The 19,550-nt window shown below is 51.3% G+C and overlaps 2 protein-coding genes across 2 annotated transcripts in view; one reads left to right on the forward strand and one right to left on the reverse strand.

Moving 5' to 3' along the window:
• Positions 1–19,550, forward strand: part of LOC144247629 (uncharacterized) — a 391,071-nt gene that overhangs the window by 76,623 nt on the left and 294,898 nt on the right. The gene's annotated exons all lie outside the window — the stretch shown is intronic.
• On the reverse strand, positions 3,095–10,066 carry LOC144247599 (serine/threonine-protein kinase PAK 3-like). Its single transcript, XM_077788891.1, has 11 exons — positions 9,988–10,066; positions 9,509–9,546; positions 8,848–9,103; positions 8,163–8,226; positions 7,284–7,332; positions 6,162–6,271; positions 5,291–5,408; positions 4,799–4,898; positions 4,185–4,381; positions 3,630–3,767; positions 3,095–3,184 (listed from the first exon to the last, which is right to left on the reverse strand). Exons 1-11 carry the CDS (start codon positions 10,064–10,066, stop codon positions 3,095–3,097), a joined length of 1,239 nt encoding a protein of 412 aa, XP_077645017.1.

Here is a 19,550-nt window from a genome sequence, read left to right on the forward strand (position 1 = left end):
CACTGAATTGTTCTCCCTCATCACCAAAGCAGAAAATCTTATTAACATGTGGACTCTTAATGGAAGAAAAGACTGACTGCTGAAATCTTGGCCTCAGGCAGAATTTTCCCTATAAAAACTGCTTGTGCCAGGATGGAGGTGTGTGGGCTTAGAGGAAAACCTCTGCTGAGGCTGACCTCTTTGTTGCACACCCAGGGCCGACCCCGGGCTCTGCTCTGTTCTTTCCTTGTGGCTGGCCAGGTACAATTTGATTGCAAAATAAATATTTTATTTTTTCATATTAATTTGGCTGGACAAATTTTCATTTATAACAGTTGTAACACATAAAAGGAAGAATCCCCATTCCTTCCACCATCCCATCCTCAATACATTACCCCACCAGTTAGTTTTTAACACTGTTTTCCCATTTTTGGATTGGTGTCTGGGTTGTTTTTTTCTAGGATGACCTCCCCGTTGTCATCTATTTTCAACAGTCTGATACATTAAACTTTCCACAGAAACCCCCTTCATTAGCCAATAAATAGTCTCAAGCCAGCCTATCCTGGTACACTGCAGTTTTTCCCCTTTTTGCCTGCAGGTACTCAATTTGGGTGGGTCTGTGGCTGTTGACATGGGTGTGTGTACCAAAAAGGAACTTTGGTTTCTTTCCATGTAACACTTTCTGTAGCATTTGTGACACGATCTTGCTGCTATCTCAGAAGGGAAAAGACAACAAATGAGAGACAGAAACAGGAATGACAGAGGTCTGGCTTGGCTTATACCCCCACCTCCCCTGCCTGTGGGGTTGCTGCCCACAGCAGGTACGTGTGATCTTCTCACCGGTGAGTACAGTGCTCAATCCAGGCTTGACCTCTGTTTCCCTTGTCACTCCTTTTTGCTGATTTTTCTATGCAAGTCCTTTTCAACACTCCTTTGGTGTGTTTTGGTGTTGTTCATTTTAGATGTGATAGTCCATTCCTCACGTTTCTTCACAAGTCCTCTGCCTCTGTTTCCCACTTTCTCTAACAACCTGAATACCACGTTCTTTCAACTACTCAAAAAGTCCTTTCTCTCAATATACCATTCAACACAATCCACCTGCCTCCAAGGAGATAAAGTAAAGCTCAGAATAAACAATCTACATTATATATACTTCCATTCATCTACATTTACTCACTTTTATTTTTCACTCACTTTCACATACAAGGTACCTTTTACTTTCAAACAGTCTACATTACATATCTACACCCTGAGTGCTCATGGAATGTTAATCCATCAACCCAGCAGGTTTAATCCTGGATGTCTCTCAACCCAGCAGAATTTTAGGTGTTACTGTTTTCCAACCCCAGATCCCCTTGGACATTTTTAACCTTCAGTCCAGCTGTGTTGTCCAACCCCAGATCCCCTTGGGCATAACCTCAACACGCAACCCTGAGTGCTCTTGGAATGCAAATCCCCCAAATCCTCCTCTGGAAGGAGCCCCCAGAAAACAAACCCCCACGGCTCCTCCCCACCCACCTGATTCGGGAAGAACTTTCTCTGAGAGAAGTGGAAAAGAACCTGTTTATTTAACTAACAAAACAATCCCAAGCACTAAAAAAAATGAACAACACCAGATGACAACAAAACTCTTTCACCACTCTGAAGAGATGACAAATCCAGGAAGTCTCTCCTGGGGGTGGTCGCCTGGGTCTGGGTGCTGGGGATTTCTCTGGGCACTGGGGATGGCTGCTGCAGATCACAGAGCGCAGGCTCCCGGTGCTCCTCGGGGTTCCCAGGTCCCAGTCCAGAGCAGGTTGAATGGTATTCAGAAGAAGGAAAGGGAAAGAAACAGTCCAGGGAAAAAATTGGAATGCCTAGTTAAACTAACTAACAGGAAAAAGCAAAGGCAAGAGCGGAAGCAAGAGCAAGCAAACAAAGCCAGCAAAAGCAAGCCAAGCCAGCCCGCACAAGCCTCTTGTGGAGAACAGACCATGGGGGGAGGTGAGCCAGCTGATAACAAGACAAAACAAACCTTCACTTTCAGAGTCAGTTCTGAGAGCACAGAACAGAATATCAAACATGAACAGAACCTACAACTGGGGATACAAACACCAGAACCTCACCCTGGGACACCTGGGTTTCCACATCAGCAGGAGACAGTTCCTGACAGTCGAAGGGTCAGCGGCAGGGTCCTCATCACACCCATTCCTTAAATGTTATCTGGCCATGCAGACGGTTTTAGCTACTTCCACAAGTACTTTAAATCAACATTGGCTGTTTCACAAATACCTCTGAGTTATTACTGTCAGTTAGTTACAAAAATAAAAGCATTAGTTATTATTTCACAACTACAGCTACTTCTGCAAAAGTTAACATTCTAATGCACAAACCATGGCATCCAGTTCAATATTTTGCAAAAGCCAAAACTAGTATGTATGTTTTTCACACTGTGCACAAACTAAACTATCATCCAAGAATGATGTTCTGAGGATATGAGCTACACAGGGGCCAGGGCATTGGCCACAAAAAGCTGACAAATTATATTACAGCAAAAGCAGTTAAAAGTGATTACAAACTATACTGCATCAAAATCGTTGTGACTAAGAATAAGTTGCAGAAGTCAAGACATAAGAGCAAAAGCCACCAACGACATAGTTCTCTATAACAAACCCAGGGCAGGTGTTTCCCTTGCAGGGAGCACTGGGGCCTTCCCCGGGCCCCTTCTGCCCTCTGGCAGAGCCGGTGGCATTTTCCAGCACACGCAGTTTGTAACCAAGAGTCGGGTGCAGCCCAGAAGGCTCCGAGCGCCTCCTCCCAGGCTGACTCTGCAGATCCGAGGCTGCTCTGGGCTCTGCCAGGGCTCTGCTGGGGCTCAGCTCTGGGCCAGGCTGGGCCTGCTCTCCCCTCACATTGCTCCGGGCAGCCGAGTCACGGAGGGAGGAGGAAGGGACACCTCAAGGGAGTTGAGGCTTAAGAGAGTTTTTATTCAAAAAACTGCCATACCAAACAGGCTGTCATAAGAGCCGTAACAAACAGGCTGTCCTAACTACCATAACCAACTAGCACTGCTAACTACCATCACTAACTAGTTGTCCTCACTAACTACTGTAACTAAAAGCTGTCCTCCAGTGCTTCATCTCCTCTGCTGCTGCCTCAGTTGCTTTGCTGCGGTGATCAGAGGGGTCAGGCTGGAGAGAGGCTTGGCTGATGATAAAAATGGGTGCTGCCCAAAGGATAAAAAAGAAAGAAATGAACTGTTACTTTCCAGAGCAACTTTCTCACAGACTCTGTTGCAACAGGACAAAGGGAAATGGTCTGAAACTCAGGAGAGGGAAGCAGGCTCAGGTTAGATCGCAGGCAGAATCTTTTTGCCAGGAGTGGGGAAACACTGACAGAAGGTGCCCAGAGATGTGGGAGGTGCCTCCTCCCTGGGAACATCCAAGCTCAGGCCAGGCAGGGCTCTGAGCACCGGACCTGCCTGAAGATGGCCCTGCTCCTTGTGGGGCACCAGGGGCAGATGCCCTCGAAAGGACCCTGCCAAGCCAAACCCGGCGAGGATTCTGCTTGCTTTGCGTGTGGAACGCAGCGAGGCTGGAGACTATCGGAGGGGCCCCAGCAGAAAACCCCTCCCTGGCGCTGCTGCTTCCCCTCGGCCGCTCGGCATTCACCTGCAGCAGATCCTGGGCAGACCAGCGCTGCTCCTCGTCCGGCTCCAGGCTGCACTCGAGGAAGTCCCGCAGCAGAGCCGACAGGTGCCGGGGCTCCTGCAGCTGCGGGGTCCCGTTGTGCCGGATCAGAGCGCGAGCCTGCAGGAAAAGCAAACTCAGCGCTCTGCCAGCTTCCTTCCCACCCACAGGTGCTCAAAGCGACCCCGGGTTCTCAGCCCCAGCTCCAGGGGCACTTTCCTCCCTGGCAGAGATGCTGCTCACAGCTCATTGTCCTGTGCCAACCAAAAAACCCAAACCCTGGTGCTGCCACAGCCATTGGAAAGAGCTGATGCACTTGCTTCACATTTTCAGGTCATCCTCACAGCCAGAAGAGCTGCAACAGCATAAATCCCAAAGCAAATTGTTGCTGGAGACTGCGGAATATTTGTCTGTGTTGAGGCTCAAGTCCTCTGGGAATTCCCTTCCCCAGGTGCAGAAACCTCCAGCTGCTGCTCCCAGTGCAGGGTCACCCTGTGCTCACAGGGCTCTGCAGCCCCTGGAGAATTTGCCTCTTACCATGGCCCTCGTTTCCTTGAAGTAAGGAGGTTCTCCTTCCACCATCTCGATGGTCACAATGCCAAAGGACCAGATGTCCACCTTGGGGCCATAAGGAGAACTGGTCACAACTTCTGGGGCCATCCAGTGAGCAGTGCCAACCATGGAGCTGCACCGGTCCTGCTCAGAGCTGAGCTGAGCACAGAGGCCAAAATCAGCTGAGGACAGAAACAAACACTGTCAACGGCAGCTGGAATGAGGAAACTGAGCACCAAGACTCCCCACTCTCAGTCTGAGAATGCAGTAGTGAAGTCAGCTGGAAAAGTGCTCCGGGCTGTAGCCAAGGGAAGGTGGAACTGGACCCTTAAAGAAACCCTCAGCTTTTGTGCAGTGGCTTTTACTGATTCCCTTGAAGCTTTAGATTCCAACTCCTGCCCCTCTGGCAGGGCCATACCCGGAGCAAAGCCACCCCTGGCACCCTGCTGCTCTCCGGAGCTCTCTGCAGGGGCAGCCGCTCTCAGCTGGCAGCAGGGGCCGGGCAGTGCCCCCAGCAGCCCTTGTGGGGCTCTGGCCAGCACTGGGAAGCAGCCCCACAGCCGCACCCGGGAGCGCCGTGCCTGGCCAGGAACACCCACCCAGCTTGACAGAGCCGGCCATGCCCAGGAGGATGTTGGAGCTCTTCAGATCTCTGTGGATCACCCGGTTTGCATGGAGGAAATCCAGGCCCTGCAGGCACTGAGAGAGAACAAGAAACACCAGGACAAAAACCAATGGCCAGAATCTATCACACAAGAAAGGACAGTTCTGAATTCTGCCAGCAGCAGCTTTGTTGTGACAGGCCAGGAGTGCAGAGCAGACAGGCTCCAGGCAAACGGTTCAGGGCAAAGCTGAGAACAGCACATCAAATCCAGAACAGACAGAGAGTGCCACAACAGCAGGAAAGAGAGCAAGAACAGAGCAGAAGTGCAGCGATGCTGGCAGGCCGTTCACTGCAGAGGCTCTTTCTTCTCCAGCTCATAAAAACAACAGAGAAACAGAGCCCTGAGCATGGAGCCACTCCTGTTCTCACGCCTCTGTGGAAGGACCATCGTGTCCAAGCCGTGGCAGCCACAGGCAGGATCCCTCACCTCCCGACTGACAGCTGCCATCTCTCCTTCAGCCATGCGTGTCTGTCTGACAACGTCCTGCAAAGTTCCTCCATCCATGTATTCCATCACCAGCCAGAGATCTCCGCCAACAAGGAAGCTGGAAAAGAAAAGCAGTGACATGGAGACGAATGTGCAGTGCTCAATTCCCCCATGGAAAAGTCTGGAGTGCAGTTTTGTTTCCAGGTCACTTGTCCATGAGGACAGAATCCGATGGAGAGACATTCCTGCCAGGCTGCAGAGCCCTTGGAATCTGCACAGTCTAAAGGAAGAGACACCTGTGAGAAAGGAGAGGCCTTAGATGGCAAGCAGGTGAAAAATGCAGTTTAGCAACAGCCCAGATCAGTGTGGAACCACAACACTGGCCCCAGCTGGTTCAGCTTCTGAGCTCATCAGTTCCACCATTCCCTGCAGAACAAGGCACCACAACCTCCAGGGTTATCCAGGGGAGGAGGCCGTGCAGCACTTGGGACAAAAGCAATCAGAAAACCTTTCAGAAAGTCCCTTCAGAAACAGGCAATGCCAGTGAAAAATGGGCAAATGAGGCATTTCTGGAAACAAGGCCCTGGTTTTCCTGATATCTGCAGCAATGGAAAAGGGCTGGGAAGAAGAAGCCAAGGGAAATAATTTCTGCTGTGGTTTATCAGCACTTGTTGTAAGACACAGAAAACGGGGTCAACTTGAAGGAAAAACCAAACCAAAGTAACCAAAGCACACGGAGGGAGCGAACTGCCAGGCTGTTGTTTTGGGAAGATACGGCTGGGTCAGGCATTTTCAAAACAGGCTACAGACTACGGGTGCCAGGAAAGGTAAAGGCAGGGCCCGTGCATGGGATGAGTCCTGGAGCACTCACCTGTCCAAAGAGTTGACAATGTTGAGGTTCTTCTTGTCCTTCAGGAGCAGGAGCTCATTCACAGCGTGTTCCCCGTTCTGCCCTCTGAGACTCATTTTCTTTATGGCCACCTGAGGGGACATTGCAGACCTTTAACTGGAGGAGTCTGTGGCAGGAGGCCACAGCCAACACGGGGCGAGGCTTTTTGGAGCGACGGAGCTGGGCTGTGCCAAACTGCCCTGGGATGGGCACCAGAGCTCAGCAAGGGCCACTCCCACAGCCCATTGCTCTGCTCGCTGGGGCTGCTTACAGGACACACGGCCAGAGACATTTGGCCTTGCAAGCTCTGCAGAAATGGCCCCTCAGCTGTCAGCCTCCAAGCTCTAACCACATTCTCTGCACCTACAGTCTTCTCATATGGCCTCAACACTCTCATTATTATTCAAACACATTTTGCAAGCAGGAGGTAATTCTGGTTCTGTGAAAACAGTGCAAAACAGCCAGGAACCCTTTAGCAATTCTATGGGATTTGGTCATGATTTCAGATGCAGCTACTCTGTTTGGGATTGCACAACAAAGCAAACACACACATCCATTGCTCAGGTGATCCCTGTCACAGGCTGTCACTGACCCCAGACCCAAAAACAACTGCAGGGTTTAGGAGAGGGCTTTGCTCTGGACATCCATCTTCTCATTTCTCTCCCTCTCTCTCTGTGGACAGCTGAAGTGGAATTAAATCCCCAAATTGAGCCCAAGCAGGACCTCTCCCTAATTAGGCCTTGAGGTACCCTTTAAAGATGAAAGGCTGGATGGAAAAACTGCTAAATAGTGTTCCTGTCTGAGGCTGGGGTGAAGATAAATTGGGCCTCAGTCTCCAGCCCTGATCCATTCACACTTTTAAATATGAAGAGGAAGCCAGCGTGTCCTGCTCTGACAGACACCACTGCCCTCCTTGCATCCCTTTGGGCACTCCAGAAGGACCAAGTGTGTCCCAGCTGTGCTCTGCAGGCTGACACTGCTCTGCCTTCAGAGGAGCAGCCTGTGCAGGAAAGCTCTGCTGGCCCCCAGAGCTGCAGCCACAGCTCCCAGCAGAGGGGAGAGCCCTGCAGAGCTGCCAGACGTGCTGGGCGTGTTGGCACTGACCTCTCCTCCAGTGGCCCTGTCGAGTCCTTTGGAAACGGTTCCGAAAGCACTGGAGACAAAATAGCAGAGAAGAAAGAAGCAGCGCTTGAGGCCCTGGGAGTGAAAGCCAGCCCAGACTGGAGATCTCTGCTGCCTGCAGCGCTCACAAACACCTGGGTGCATTGACCCTTGCAACAACAGCGCAGCAGCCACCAGCCCTCTGCCATGCCAGGTGTGCAAGAGAAAACTGAGACCCAACACGAAGGAATTGGGCTGGAGCCAATCCCAAATGTCCACGCTGAATTGCTTTAGTTCAAAACCTGAGGTGAGCAATGGGTGTCTAAAGAACTGGAAAAGAATGCATTTCATCCTTTTCCATTTCCTGCCTAAGACCTGCAGGATCCACAAGGGTCCTGCCATCAGGCAGGTGATGCATTTTCCCCCAGAGTGCATCAGCTCTGTGTCTGTTGCTGAATGTATGGGCTCTATGAGCTGTGCTAGAATAGAGCACTCATTAGTTCATCTCTGGTTCCTGTTTCCAAACCATTAGCTTGTTAATGCTGACCAGAGAACATTTTTTGAAGCAAAATATTTGAAAGAAATCTCCTTGAGAACTGTTTTCTGACAGTCTCCAGATGGTGAGTGGCTCTTTTAAGCAATCCAGTTCCAGACACAGAAGATCTCCCAGGTCCTGCTCCTTGCTGCAGGCAGGACACTGCCAGCCTCAGGGGCCTGTGACGGCTCCTTCTGACCACACTTCTCAATTCTGATCAGGACTGAGAGACAGCAGGATGGCACCCCAGTGTCTGAAGGTGTTTGGAGCTCTCCTGACTTCTCCCTTGATCCTGCACCAGCACAGCCCCTGGGCTGCTTGTGCAGAAGTAGCTGCCATGCACTTACCCTTGGCCAATCTGCTCCACTTCCAGGTATTTCTCGGCAGGCTCCTCCACGCTCACGATGTTCCCTGAAAGAAACCACGTGGAAGAGGCTCCCTCCCAGAGCGAGACCCCGCCAGAGCAGAGCCAGAATGCAGCCCCACTCCCTGGGACCGTGAGCCCCTTGGTCTCAGCTGGGGAAGGACAATAAATGCCCCTGTGACATTCAGCTGCAGAGCAACGCTGGCTGCAGCTGATGCCGAGACACACACACAGCCCCTGCTCTGAACACAGGAACAGAGCAGACGTACTCAGCTGCACCAGGCACCACTCCCCTCTCCCCTCTGGCTGCAGGGCTGTGCTGCTGTCAGAACCTTCAGCCCAGGATCCCACAGCGGAGGGAGGTTCCGTGTCCTCTTCCCAAGCACAGGGAGGTTCTCCATCCTCTTCCCAAGCACAGGGAGGTTCAGTGTCCTCTTCCCAAGCACAGGGAGGTTCTGGGTCCTCTTCCCAAAACGCTGCAGGTTCGCCGTCATCTTTCCAAGCCAGGGGATGTTCACTGTCCTCTTCCCATGCTGGGAGAAGTTCACCCTCCTCTTTCCAAAGCACAGGATGTCCTCTGTCCTCATCCCACAGTGGGAGATGTCCTCTGTCCTCATCCCACACCATGGGGGCTTGGCCATCCTCGTCCCGCACCAGGGGACATTCACCGCCCTCGTCCCACGCCGGGAGATGTCCACTGTCCTTGTCCCACGCCGCGGGAGCCTCGCCGCTGTATTCCCACAGCGCGGGATGTTCGCCCTCGTCTCCCAGAGCAGCGGGAAGTTCACTGTCATCTCCCGGCACCGAGGGAAGTTCACCAGCATCCCCCAGAACAGCGGGGAGCTCACTGCTGTCTTCCTCCTCTTTGGCCTCCTCTTGGGAAGCAGAGGGAGCCAGAGGAGGGGCTGGTGCTGCTTTTGTGCCCTGTGGACAGATGGCAGCATGAGGGACGGGAAGTTCTATCTCAGTGATCACCTTATTCATCCTCAGCTGCACATCCAGCTGCACTAAGCAGAAATTGGGATTGGGGCTCTTCAAACTAACAATGGGCTAAAGTCGACATTGCCACTTATTGTTGGAAATTCAATATTCCACCGTGGCTAAAGCCATCAAGCAATCCTCTGCCTGCAAAACCAGACCTGCAGCTCTTCAAAAGCTCTGCAGCAGAAAAGGAGAAATCTGCTGGGATCCCGCTGCTGCTGCTGCTGCTGCTGCAAAGACTCTGACAGGAACTTTCCTTCAGCCTCCCAGGCTGGCACTCGGCTGCCACACGCCGAGCTCACAGCTTGCTGCACAATTCCAAACACCAAAGGTTCCTTTCCCACTCACCGGAGGAGGAGCTGCTCGGAATCCACACATGAGGTGCCCTGCAACGGGAGAGGGAACATGAACCAGATGCTGTCAGGAAAAAACTGCCTGTGGTGGGAAATGCCACGGAGCAAGGCAACCCCGAGAGAGCATTTTGCTTTCCCAGCGTCCTTCCAGGAGCCACAGTCCCTTCCCACAGCAAGAGAACAGCACAAAATGCTGGGCTGGGTCAGTTCTTGGCTGGGCAGGGAGTTCCCGGCTCTGCTGCCACAGACTCCCCGCTGGAGGGAACAGAACCCCCCAGGGCTCATTGCAAATGCTGTGCACGCCCCGCTGGCTGCAGACACCCCCTTTTTCAGCTGCAGCTGCTGGCAGGAGCTCTCCCAAAGCAATGGTGCCTTCATGGCCATTTGGTTACAAAGTCAGCTCGGGTCCAGAGGAGGAACAGAAAGCACACAGCAAGCCCAAAGCCACAGCACCGAGGGAAAACCTCGACTTACGTGCCAAGTGGGTTAAAAAATAGCCCGAATAAGCCACAGAGTACAGCGTGCAAACTGCAGCAGCCACGTGCTGGATCATTTTGGCTGCGCTGCACACGCCTGCAGACTGCAGCCCTGCAAGCACACAAGGACACCCGTCAGGGCTGGGCTGGTGCTGAGAATGCCTCGGGCAGGAGGATCCTCCGGCAAGGAGCAGTGCCCAGAGCCACTCGGGACACTGAGGCCTCCGTGTCCCACAGCCACGGGAGCACCTCGGGGACGTGGCAGTGCTCCTGTGACATCACAGCAGCAGCTCACGCAGAAACCGCCCGGAAGGTTCTCCTGGGTCACAAAGGAGCACAAAGAACCCTCCCAGGGCACAGCCTATTGCCCAAAGGCTCCAGGAGGAGCTCTGAAAATGCAGCAAACAGGGACACCCTATAGCCCAGCCTGAACACTGAGGAGGAACAAGGACGGGAGCACAGCAGAGGAAACAGGACCTTTAGTCACTGCTACTTCTGACTAAAGCCAGCAAGCCGTGTTCCCGCTGGGATCTTTGTTCTCGCTCTAAAAACAAGCAAGGTGCTGCACTCGAAATATACAGAAGGCAGGAACTGGGCAGGAGGTGGGATTAGGAAGGAGGAGGAGGAGGGAGAGAGGAAAAGGAGTAGGAAGAGGAGGATCAGGAGCAGGAAAAGGAGGAGAAACAGGAGGTTCCAGTGCCCCCTGAGGCCGCAGCACCCTTGGCCCCGGGACCATCGCCCCCAGCTCATCCTGCAGGTGAGAGGGGAGGGGGAGCTCGTCCCAAATATATCGGGGAGTCTCTGAGATGGTTTTTTATTGGGGTGTGTTGGGAGCTTGCAGATTGTGGAATTGAGCCCCAGATGTCGTCTGGGAGGCCCAAATAAACACTGGGAGGTTTTTTTCTCTGTGTGTGTGTAGGTTTGGATCTTTCAGGACCCCAAAGCTGAGCCCCTTGGGGGATCTTTGGGAGTCCACGTGGCCATTGCCCAGTGTCACCAGGGGGAGGACATTGTCCTGGGGACCCCCGGGGGAGCAGAGGAGGGGAACCCCTGGGACCCCCGGAGTGGGGAGAGCAGAGAGGGGCGATCCTGGATCTGAGGGTCCCCCGGCTGGCTGGAAAGGGGGGGAGCCTGGAGAGGAGGGACCCCTGGGACACCTGGGATCTCAGAGTAGAGCATCAGGGGAGAAGGGACCCATGGAGCCCCAACAGCCCCTGGATCATCCCTAAGCAAGACACCTGAGAAGGGGGAACCCCTGGAGACATTGGACCCCCATCATCCCAAGGAAAGGAAACCTCTGGAACCCCAAAACTGGAGAGATCAGAGATAGGGAACTCCTGGGAGAGTTGTTTTGGGCTGAACCTTGATATTGTGGAGATTTTCATGGACACAAGATTCCTGCTGAGTTCTAGGGATGGACTTGGGCAGGAGGAGCCTCCAGTCCAAGGCGCTCCCACCTTGGTTTTCCCCAAACCAGGATTTTTCATTCCCAGGGTGTGGATGGATGGCAGAGGAGGAAAAGCCCCGGAGATGCTGCAGGAGGAGGAGCTGCAAACCCAGCCCAGGGAGACAAGTGATTGGCGTTTTTCACAATTATGGTAGCACAGGATGGTTTCTAACACCTCTCTGCCGGGGCCTGTGGAGAGTCAGGGTGAGGAAGACGGGTCCTGCCCTATTTAGGCAGCCTCGCTCTGTTCCCCTGGTGTGTGACCACAGACACAGGTTATGATCCACGGGCAAAAGGAGACAATAAAACAAAGAACAGGGAAAGGATTCCCTAAAACCGCGGTAATTAGCCCCTGAGACTAAAGTGTACAGGAAGAACCGAGACCCAAGGACAAAGGACAGGTGAGTATTTGTTGGGATGGGGCGGATAAGGGGGGAATGAATGTGTGTGACAGAGGCTGCTGGGTACCCCAGACTTGCCAAGTGATTGCTGCAGCCTCTCACGCTGCTTTTCGTCTTTTCCGTGTGAAAAGCGGCCAGTAAAGAGACCAAGGGAGTGATAAAAAATAGAGAATCCCCCCCGGGGAAACTGGGACTGGGTCTCAGGAAGAAGAGGAACCCCGTGGAGAGAAGCCGAGGGTTTCCTGGCCACTGTTATAACCCATCCAAATTAAGTACCTGCAGGAAAAAGGGGGAAAATTATTAGATTGCAAAGAAGTTAAGAAAAAGTAGTAATACATAAAGCATAGAATATCCAAAAGGAGAGAGATGGATTTGCTTTACATTTAATCTTAAAAACATAGTCCAAAATCCAGTAAAAAACAATTAGTAAACAAAAAAAAAAGTAAAACCAACACAACAGTCTAACTCTGTATTAACCCCCAATTTTATACTAAATCATATTATAAAACTCCAAACAGTTATAAGGAACATAAGAAACAAAGCTACTCAAACATTAGAGTTAATATTAAGCCAGGAAAACCAAACAAAATCTGCAGTGTATTAAAATATGTTAGTGTTAAACTATTTATTAGATAAATAAAAGAGTATACAAATTATTAAAAATAGATAGCAATAGGGAAGTCATCCTAGAAAAGAAAAAAAATCCCAAAACCAAAAGATATATTAAAAAAATTATGACCCAGGTATCAGTCCAGAAATGAGAAAATAATGTTAAAAACTAAGAAGTGGGTTACTGTATTGAGAATGAAATAGTAGAAAAAAAATTATTCCTTTTATGTGTTACAAGTGTTTTAATGTTTCTTCTTTGTTTAATCCCATGTTCTATTAGATTACCAACGGAGTCCAAAGAATACAAGTAAATAAAAAATATTGCTTAAGCCAAATGATTTATAAAAAATAAGAAGAAAGATGGTGAAAAATGCATATTTTATGACTGGCTTTTCACAAATATTATAATGAATATTATATGTGTAATGTTAGAAAGTTATTCTGTATTCATTCTCTTAATTAGTGTGTTAAATAAACTAATGGTGTAAGTTTTAGGTTCCAAAATAATATTAAAATAGAGACTATGTATGTGGTGGGAGGTTTTTTTTTTTTTTTTTTTAGAATGACATACTCACTTTAAAGAACACCTAAATCTTCAGAAAAAAAAAAGAATTTATAGTTTTGCTATCAAAAGAAGCTAATTTCTTCAAACCTTACTCAGAGTCGAAGACGCCTTAAGAATTAAAAGAAACAGTTTACATAGAACAGAAAGAGTTCTTGTTTTAAATAGAAGGTATGAAAGATATATGAATATGCAACCAGCTTTGCTTTTAAACCTATTCCTTTGTCCATAAAGTATGCTTTTCATAATTTAGTGTCCAAAAGCATCCAGACGTGTGTAATTCTTTGCTTTTTATTGTCTTATAATTATCCTAACTCTAAACTTTACTATTCTAACAGTATTATTATTTTTATATCAATTTTACTATTATGAAAGTTTAAAAATTTAAAAAAACAGGTAATTAGCGTTTTTCACAACGGGGATGCCTGAGAGGAGGCTGTGAGCCCGCGGGCAGAGGGGCCCCGCTGGAGCAGCCTGTCCTGGCAGGACTGAGCCCGTGGCACAGTGACCCACGCTGCAGCACTCGGAGGGGGCTGTGCCCAGGGGATGGACTCCGCTCCGAGAAGTTCCTGGAGAAGTCTCGGCCGGGAGAGAGCGCAGGGTGCAGCAGGGAACGACTCCTGTCCCTGAGCAGAGGGAGAAGCCCCGGGGGATGAGCTGAGCATGGCCCCATTCCCTGTCTCCTGCCCTGCCGGGGGAGGAGGTGCAGCTGGGAGCAGGGAGGCGTGGGGAAAGCTGCATTTAAGGCTCTGCGCTGACTTCTCCTGCTCCTGCTCCGAGTCTTTGGAGTTTTCCGCCAGAAATCTCTCCCCTGCCCCACCCACCCACAGGGCTTGGGGCAGGTTTCCCTTTAGGGGGGAAATCAAAGCGAAGCACTGATGCGCTAACGAGGGGCAGAAGAAGTGAGGCTCCTGGGCTTCCCGCAGAGGCGGAGGCACGGGAGGCGCAGGGCCGGGAAAGCCGTGGCGGGAGGCGCGGAGAAGTTTGTTTGTGTGGGCAGCTCAATCCCGGCTCGGGCCCGGGCCCGTGCCGGGGCTGTTCCTCATCTCCGGCTTTCCCCTCACGCAGCCCGGGGGCGCCGAGAGCGCGGGGCGAGGCGGGGCCGTGCGCAGAGCCCGCCCCGAGCTCGCTGCCATTGGCCGCCGGTGCCGTCAGTCGCGGTTGCGGCGCGCTGATTGGTGGAGCGGGGCGCGGCGCGGCCCCGGCGGCGGGCTGAGGGCGGCCGTGGCCGCGCAGCGCCGCCATTGGCCGAGCGGCTGTGCGGGCCCGGCAGCGGCGGCAGCGGCCGGAGCGCGGTGAGGCGGCGGCGGCGGAGCTCGGAGGCGGCCCCGGCGCAGGTGGGAGCCGCGCTGGGCTCTGCGGGGGCTCGGGGCTGGCTGCGGGCGGAGGGGGCGGCAGGGGGCTCCGGCGGCTCGCCGGTGCCGTGTCCGGCCCGTGCCGGCCCCGGGCTGAGGGCGCTGCGGGAGCGGCTGCCCGCGGTCTCCTTCCCGCCGGGGCCGGGCAGGAGCCGCTGCCGGAGCAGCGCTGGCTCGGCCCGGCTGCTGTGGGTAGGACAGAGGGGCTGCCCCGCGGCCGGGAGCGGGCGGGGAAATTCCCGTCGCCTGAGGTTCGTGTGCCCGGGGGAGAGCGAGGAGTCCTGTCAAAGTGACTTTATTGCCGAGCAGGGGCAGAGGCCGTGGGGCATTTGCCGTGCGCTCTCTGCCGTGGCTGTAGTCCGCAGCCTCCTTTTTATCCTCATTTTCCCGGCCGCATCTCCCTCTGCCTTTGCCCACCGGCTGAGTTCCTTGGAAGGTTCCGACTTCCCGATGCGCCTGGAGCCTGTCCTCGTTAATGTGCACCCTCCTTTTGTAGAACAGCCGATATTCATGGCTCTGTTAAGTCTTTGTTCTTCTCCTCGAAGTTCGGGAATGTAGCGGGACTTTGAGCAGCTGTCTGGGTCAATTTGTAACATTTATTGGAACTGATAGTTTCTCCCCTTATCTACAAGTGCCTGGCCCTATCTCCAGGCAGATTCACTCCTTGACTCTGTTTTGTCCTTTCCGGGTCCTCTTTGGTTTTGGGATTATTCTCGGTGCCCTCATTCCCTGTCCTTTTGTAGCCGTTTGTGGATCAGGAGGCCTGGCTGCCACCTGCATGCCCTGGCTCAGCTGCTGGGTGAGCTGCACTGCCAAGGTGTGGAGCATGGTAAAAAGATGAGAGTTGCTGCAGCACAGAAGAGGAAAAGCAGCATTCGTTTAACCCCTGGTCTGCTGGGGAGCCAGGGAACTGTGTCCCATTCCCATCCTTTCCATGTTTGGACCAATACATAAACTGCTCTCCTATTTACTCTTTTATCTTTTTCAGGACTTTTCCTTTGACATCTCTTTGCCAACAGCAGTTTGAGCCACTTTGTTTCCCCCAGACTCCTGTTTTTTCTGCTCACAGATAATCTGATCCCATTCCCTGGTGAAATGTTGTGTTCCTCATTTCAGTGGCTTGGTCGGCAGGAATGTCAGGACCTGAAGCTGTCTGGTTGGTTCTTATTCCGAGGAGAGTTTGTAATCTAATGATGCCATTGAAATGATAAATGGGTTCTCTGTCTCCTGATATGAATTGGTTTGGGTTTCCCAGGGGCTGGTCCATGGTGTTGTAGGATTTGTTCTGGTGGCCCTTCAATACTTTTCCCCATTTTTGGGAGCTCCTGCAAGCTAAGGTTGCATCAATTGAGCATTTTTTTCTTATTCCATCATCAAATACTTGAATTGCAGCTGATTTTCCTGAACTTCTTATAGCAAAAGCTCCAGTGCTCTGATACACCCTGTACAGCACAGACAGTGACAGCAGGTGTTGGAGTGGGCAGAGGGATGATCCCCCCCTTATTTTAGTGAAGTTTTCCCAACATTCTCCATTTGCTGTTTCCCTTTGCAGCTTCAGCCGTTTCTGTTTCAGAGTCAGAGATCCTCAGCTTGGGCTCTGCCTTCAGCTTTGCAGATTCCATCTGTGCAAGCAGGCAGAGCTTGGGGTGAGGGGCAGAGGGAATCAGCCAATTCCTGCCCCAGGCAAGAAGAGCCAGGTACATTGTCCCCACTTTGCCCCAGCAGTGTTAATTTGAATTTCTAAAGCTCCTTCTGGGTGCCTGGAATGCAGCTTCTCTTCCAGAGGAGCTTCAGCACCTCACATGTGCCCCCCCCCACAACCTCCTACTTTTTTTTTTCCCCCTTCAAATGATCCATTTAATATTTGTGACTTAAAGGGTGACCTTTAAATCTCTTCTAGTTTTGCGAAGTACAGCCTAAAGGTGAACGTTGAAAAACCCAGAAAAAAATTTTTGTATCTCTTACAGAAACATACACAAAAAATTCCAAGGCAATTCAGTTTTTTTCTACTTCTCCTTGGAGTAAAAATTCATTCTCACATCCCTGACCCAAACATAACTGGCAATATAGAAGAGGGATTATTACAAAAAAATACTCTAATTCTCTAAACTTTGCATTGGAACTGCAGGAAAAACTCCACCAATAGGTTTAGTGTTAGAGTCAAGGCATTCCTTGATTCTGGCCAGGATGTGCAACAGAAATCATTCCATCCCCACATAGCCCGGGTGTGCAGAGAAAATCGTTCCATGGAACGTGGGTTTTAGTTGATTTTTCCCAAACTGGATACAGTCTAAATGCATTGGTTTAATGTTCTGTAGTTTCGAGTTGTGTAATTTTTAGTATTTGGTTTCCTCTTGGACCCAGATTTCTTTGCTTGTGCTGTTAATGAGGTGGGAAGTGCTGGATTTCCTTCTCAGCCTTTTGCAGGCCAGGTGTCTGCAGCCCTGCCGGGGGCAGTGTCTGGGGTAGGTGTTGGTTGCTGTTTGCTGTTGGGGTTGATGTTTTGCTGCTGGTCGTTATCTTTGTGGGTATCTTTTGGGCCATTCCCAGTGTGTTGAGATGTGAAACTCATCTCCACTGAGTGATGTAACATCCCTTAACAAAACATTTAACATTTCTTTCCCCAAGGCAAAGGCAAAGCAAGCCTGAGTAGAGAAATCAAAGGTTAACAATGCTCAAGTCTATGAGCTGGTCTATTTTCCATGGATGCACTGGCAGGCAGGGCAGTGTGTGAGTGTGAGTGAGAGCCAGAGTGGAATTGTCCCGGTGTCTCCCCAGCAGCTGTGGCAGTGCAGGCCCAGCGAGCACTGAAGCTGCAGCAGTGGCAGCAAGGGCTGGCCCCGGTGGCTGGAGCTGCCCAAGGAGGGTGGCCAGGCCGAGGATTTCAGCAGAGGAGGTGTGGGCAGGCCCAGGGCCTTGCCCCGCTGTGGAGCCCTGGCTGCTGCTGCGCTGCCTTCAGTGCAGGCTCAGGGGGGCCTCCCATCCTCCTGCTGCAGGCGGGAAGTGCAAATCTCCGGGGCTGCAGAGACCTGGAGCCCAGGCTGAGGGGTCCCCCCGTGTTCAGCTGTGCTGGCGGCTGTTTCTGGCCTCGGGGCCCCTTGGCATGGGCCACGCCACTTGGCCACCAGTGGTGCTGCTTTGCACTCCTTAGGCAGAGCCCATGTCCTGCTTGGATGTTGGCAGCAGCAAAGTGCCAAGGCAGGCTCTGTGCCAGCCCAGCTTCCTGGGGGAGAGATTGCACCAGAGACAGGATTCTGGCCACAGACTGCTTTAAATGTGTATCACTTATCTCCACCCTGCACTAGGTGGAGAATTCCCAGGGTAAGGAATTCCCAAGATCAATTGCAAGGGAAATAATTGAATATCTGCCCTGGGTCTGGCTCTTCTTGCCCAAGCCAATGGCAAAAGCCGTACCCATGGCATCTTGGTTTCTATCCCCAGCTTCCAAAGGTGTTTCTTTCTTTCCCCATTCATTCTTTGTACCCAGCCTGAGCTGTGGGGGTGCCAGGGGTTATGGAGTTCCCATTGTATTCCTAAAGCTGCCATAAGCCCCTGGAGGATATCTCCTGCAAAATTAGTTCTGCTGTCTGAGTCTGTGTCTTCCACAATCACTTTTATTGGAATTATTTCTTTTAAAAATACCCTATTAAGTGATCCAGTGGTTGCTGAGCAATCAGAATTGCTTTTGCCCCCCTGATAGGTGAGATGGTGTCATCAGAAGATATTGAAGCCTTCCTGCTCAGGGCATTTCAGTGCCAGGCTCTTACAAGCACACACAGCTGTGCTGGTTGAGCTGACCATGGGGGGGTAACCTGCGCTTTGTCTGATTCCCTTTCCTCAATAACAGCGTGTCTTGGAACTCTTTTCCCTTCTGCTGCCCTTGAAGAGCCATCCACAAAGACATTTTCTGCCTCAGGCCAGGCAATGTCTCCTGAATCTCCCCCAGGCTGGGTCTGGAGCTGTGTCACTTGAATGCAGTGCTGGGTTTCTTCCCAGCCCCTCTGTGGGCTGTTCAAACAGGAGGCTGGGTTAAACCCTTCCCCTGTGCTCAGTTCTGAATCCTCCTGTGCCACTGAACAAGTTTCACACTGTAATAACCGAGCACTGCTCATCCATTGTGAGGCTCTTTTGGTTATTAAAGCTTGACCTTGATGGCAGACTGGAACAGTTGGAGATCCTGTTGTCATCAGGTTTTGGGCCTCGGTTCCCGTTGAAGCTGTGGCTGCACAATTCTGCAGACAATGAGGCCACTTTGGCCACTGGGTGAAACATTTTGGCCCAAGAATTCTTTTGGCATGGCCCTGTTGAACATTCACCTACAATTCCAATTTATTTTTTGAGTCTGGAAGAGCCCCAGCTGAGGCATCAATATTTTTGGCTTTTCATTTTCTCAAGTTTTGCTCACTTTCTCCTGTCCATACCACAGCATGGAGGCTGTCTGGGGTTAAAAAGTCCTACAATGTTCTGGCTGGAACAGAGAATCCTCATTCCAGGCTGTGTAATTTTTGCAGCTCCTTTTTGATCCTGGGAAATGTTACTTCTGTGATTGCCCAGACCCTCTCTGGGTCAATCCACAACAAACCCTCAGTCCCAATATATCCCAGATATTTAACTTTTTCCCTACCATTTGCACTTCTTTTTTTTCAAACACTCAAAAGATGGTTTTTTTCCAGGAAATTCAGCCATTTCACAGAGGCTTTGTCTGCCACTTATTCTTGTCCTCCTCATTGGAGCCATCTGATTCCCTGACTGGCAGGATAGGAGTGCTGTAGGGAGACATCCCTGGCTCCAAGAGCCCTGCCTTTAGCAGGGACTCCATACCAGGCTGTGAGCCCTTCCTTCCCTGCCCTGGAACAGGGTGTTGCTTTTAGACACCACTTGTCCTGGTTGCTTCCAAGTAATGTGGAGAGGCTCCACATCAAATTTTCCCTTTGGGTCTGCCCACACCTCTGGGTTCACTTTGATTTATTGAAAAATTATGGATATTGATCTAGTACTGATATCCAACCTTGATGGACAAAAACTCTCTAACAGTTTAAAGTTAGAAAGTGTGTGTTTATTTGATGCCGGGCATTGTGCAGGATGGCTCCCAAATACACACCGCACCTTGCAGGTGATTACAGTCTTTTTATCCATACAAGTATTGAATACACAAAATACAAATACATATTCATATTTTTGGTACAT

Source organism: Lonchura striata, chromosome 29 (genome assembly GCF_046129695.1).
Source record: "Lonchura striata isolate bLonStr1 chromosome 29, bLonStr1.mat, whole genome shotgun sequence".
In the NCBI taxonomy this organism is placed as follows: Eukaryota; Metazoa; Chordata; class Aves; order Passeriformes; family Estrildidae; genus Lonchura; species Lonchura striata.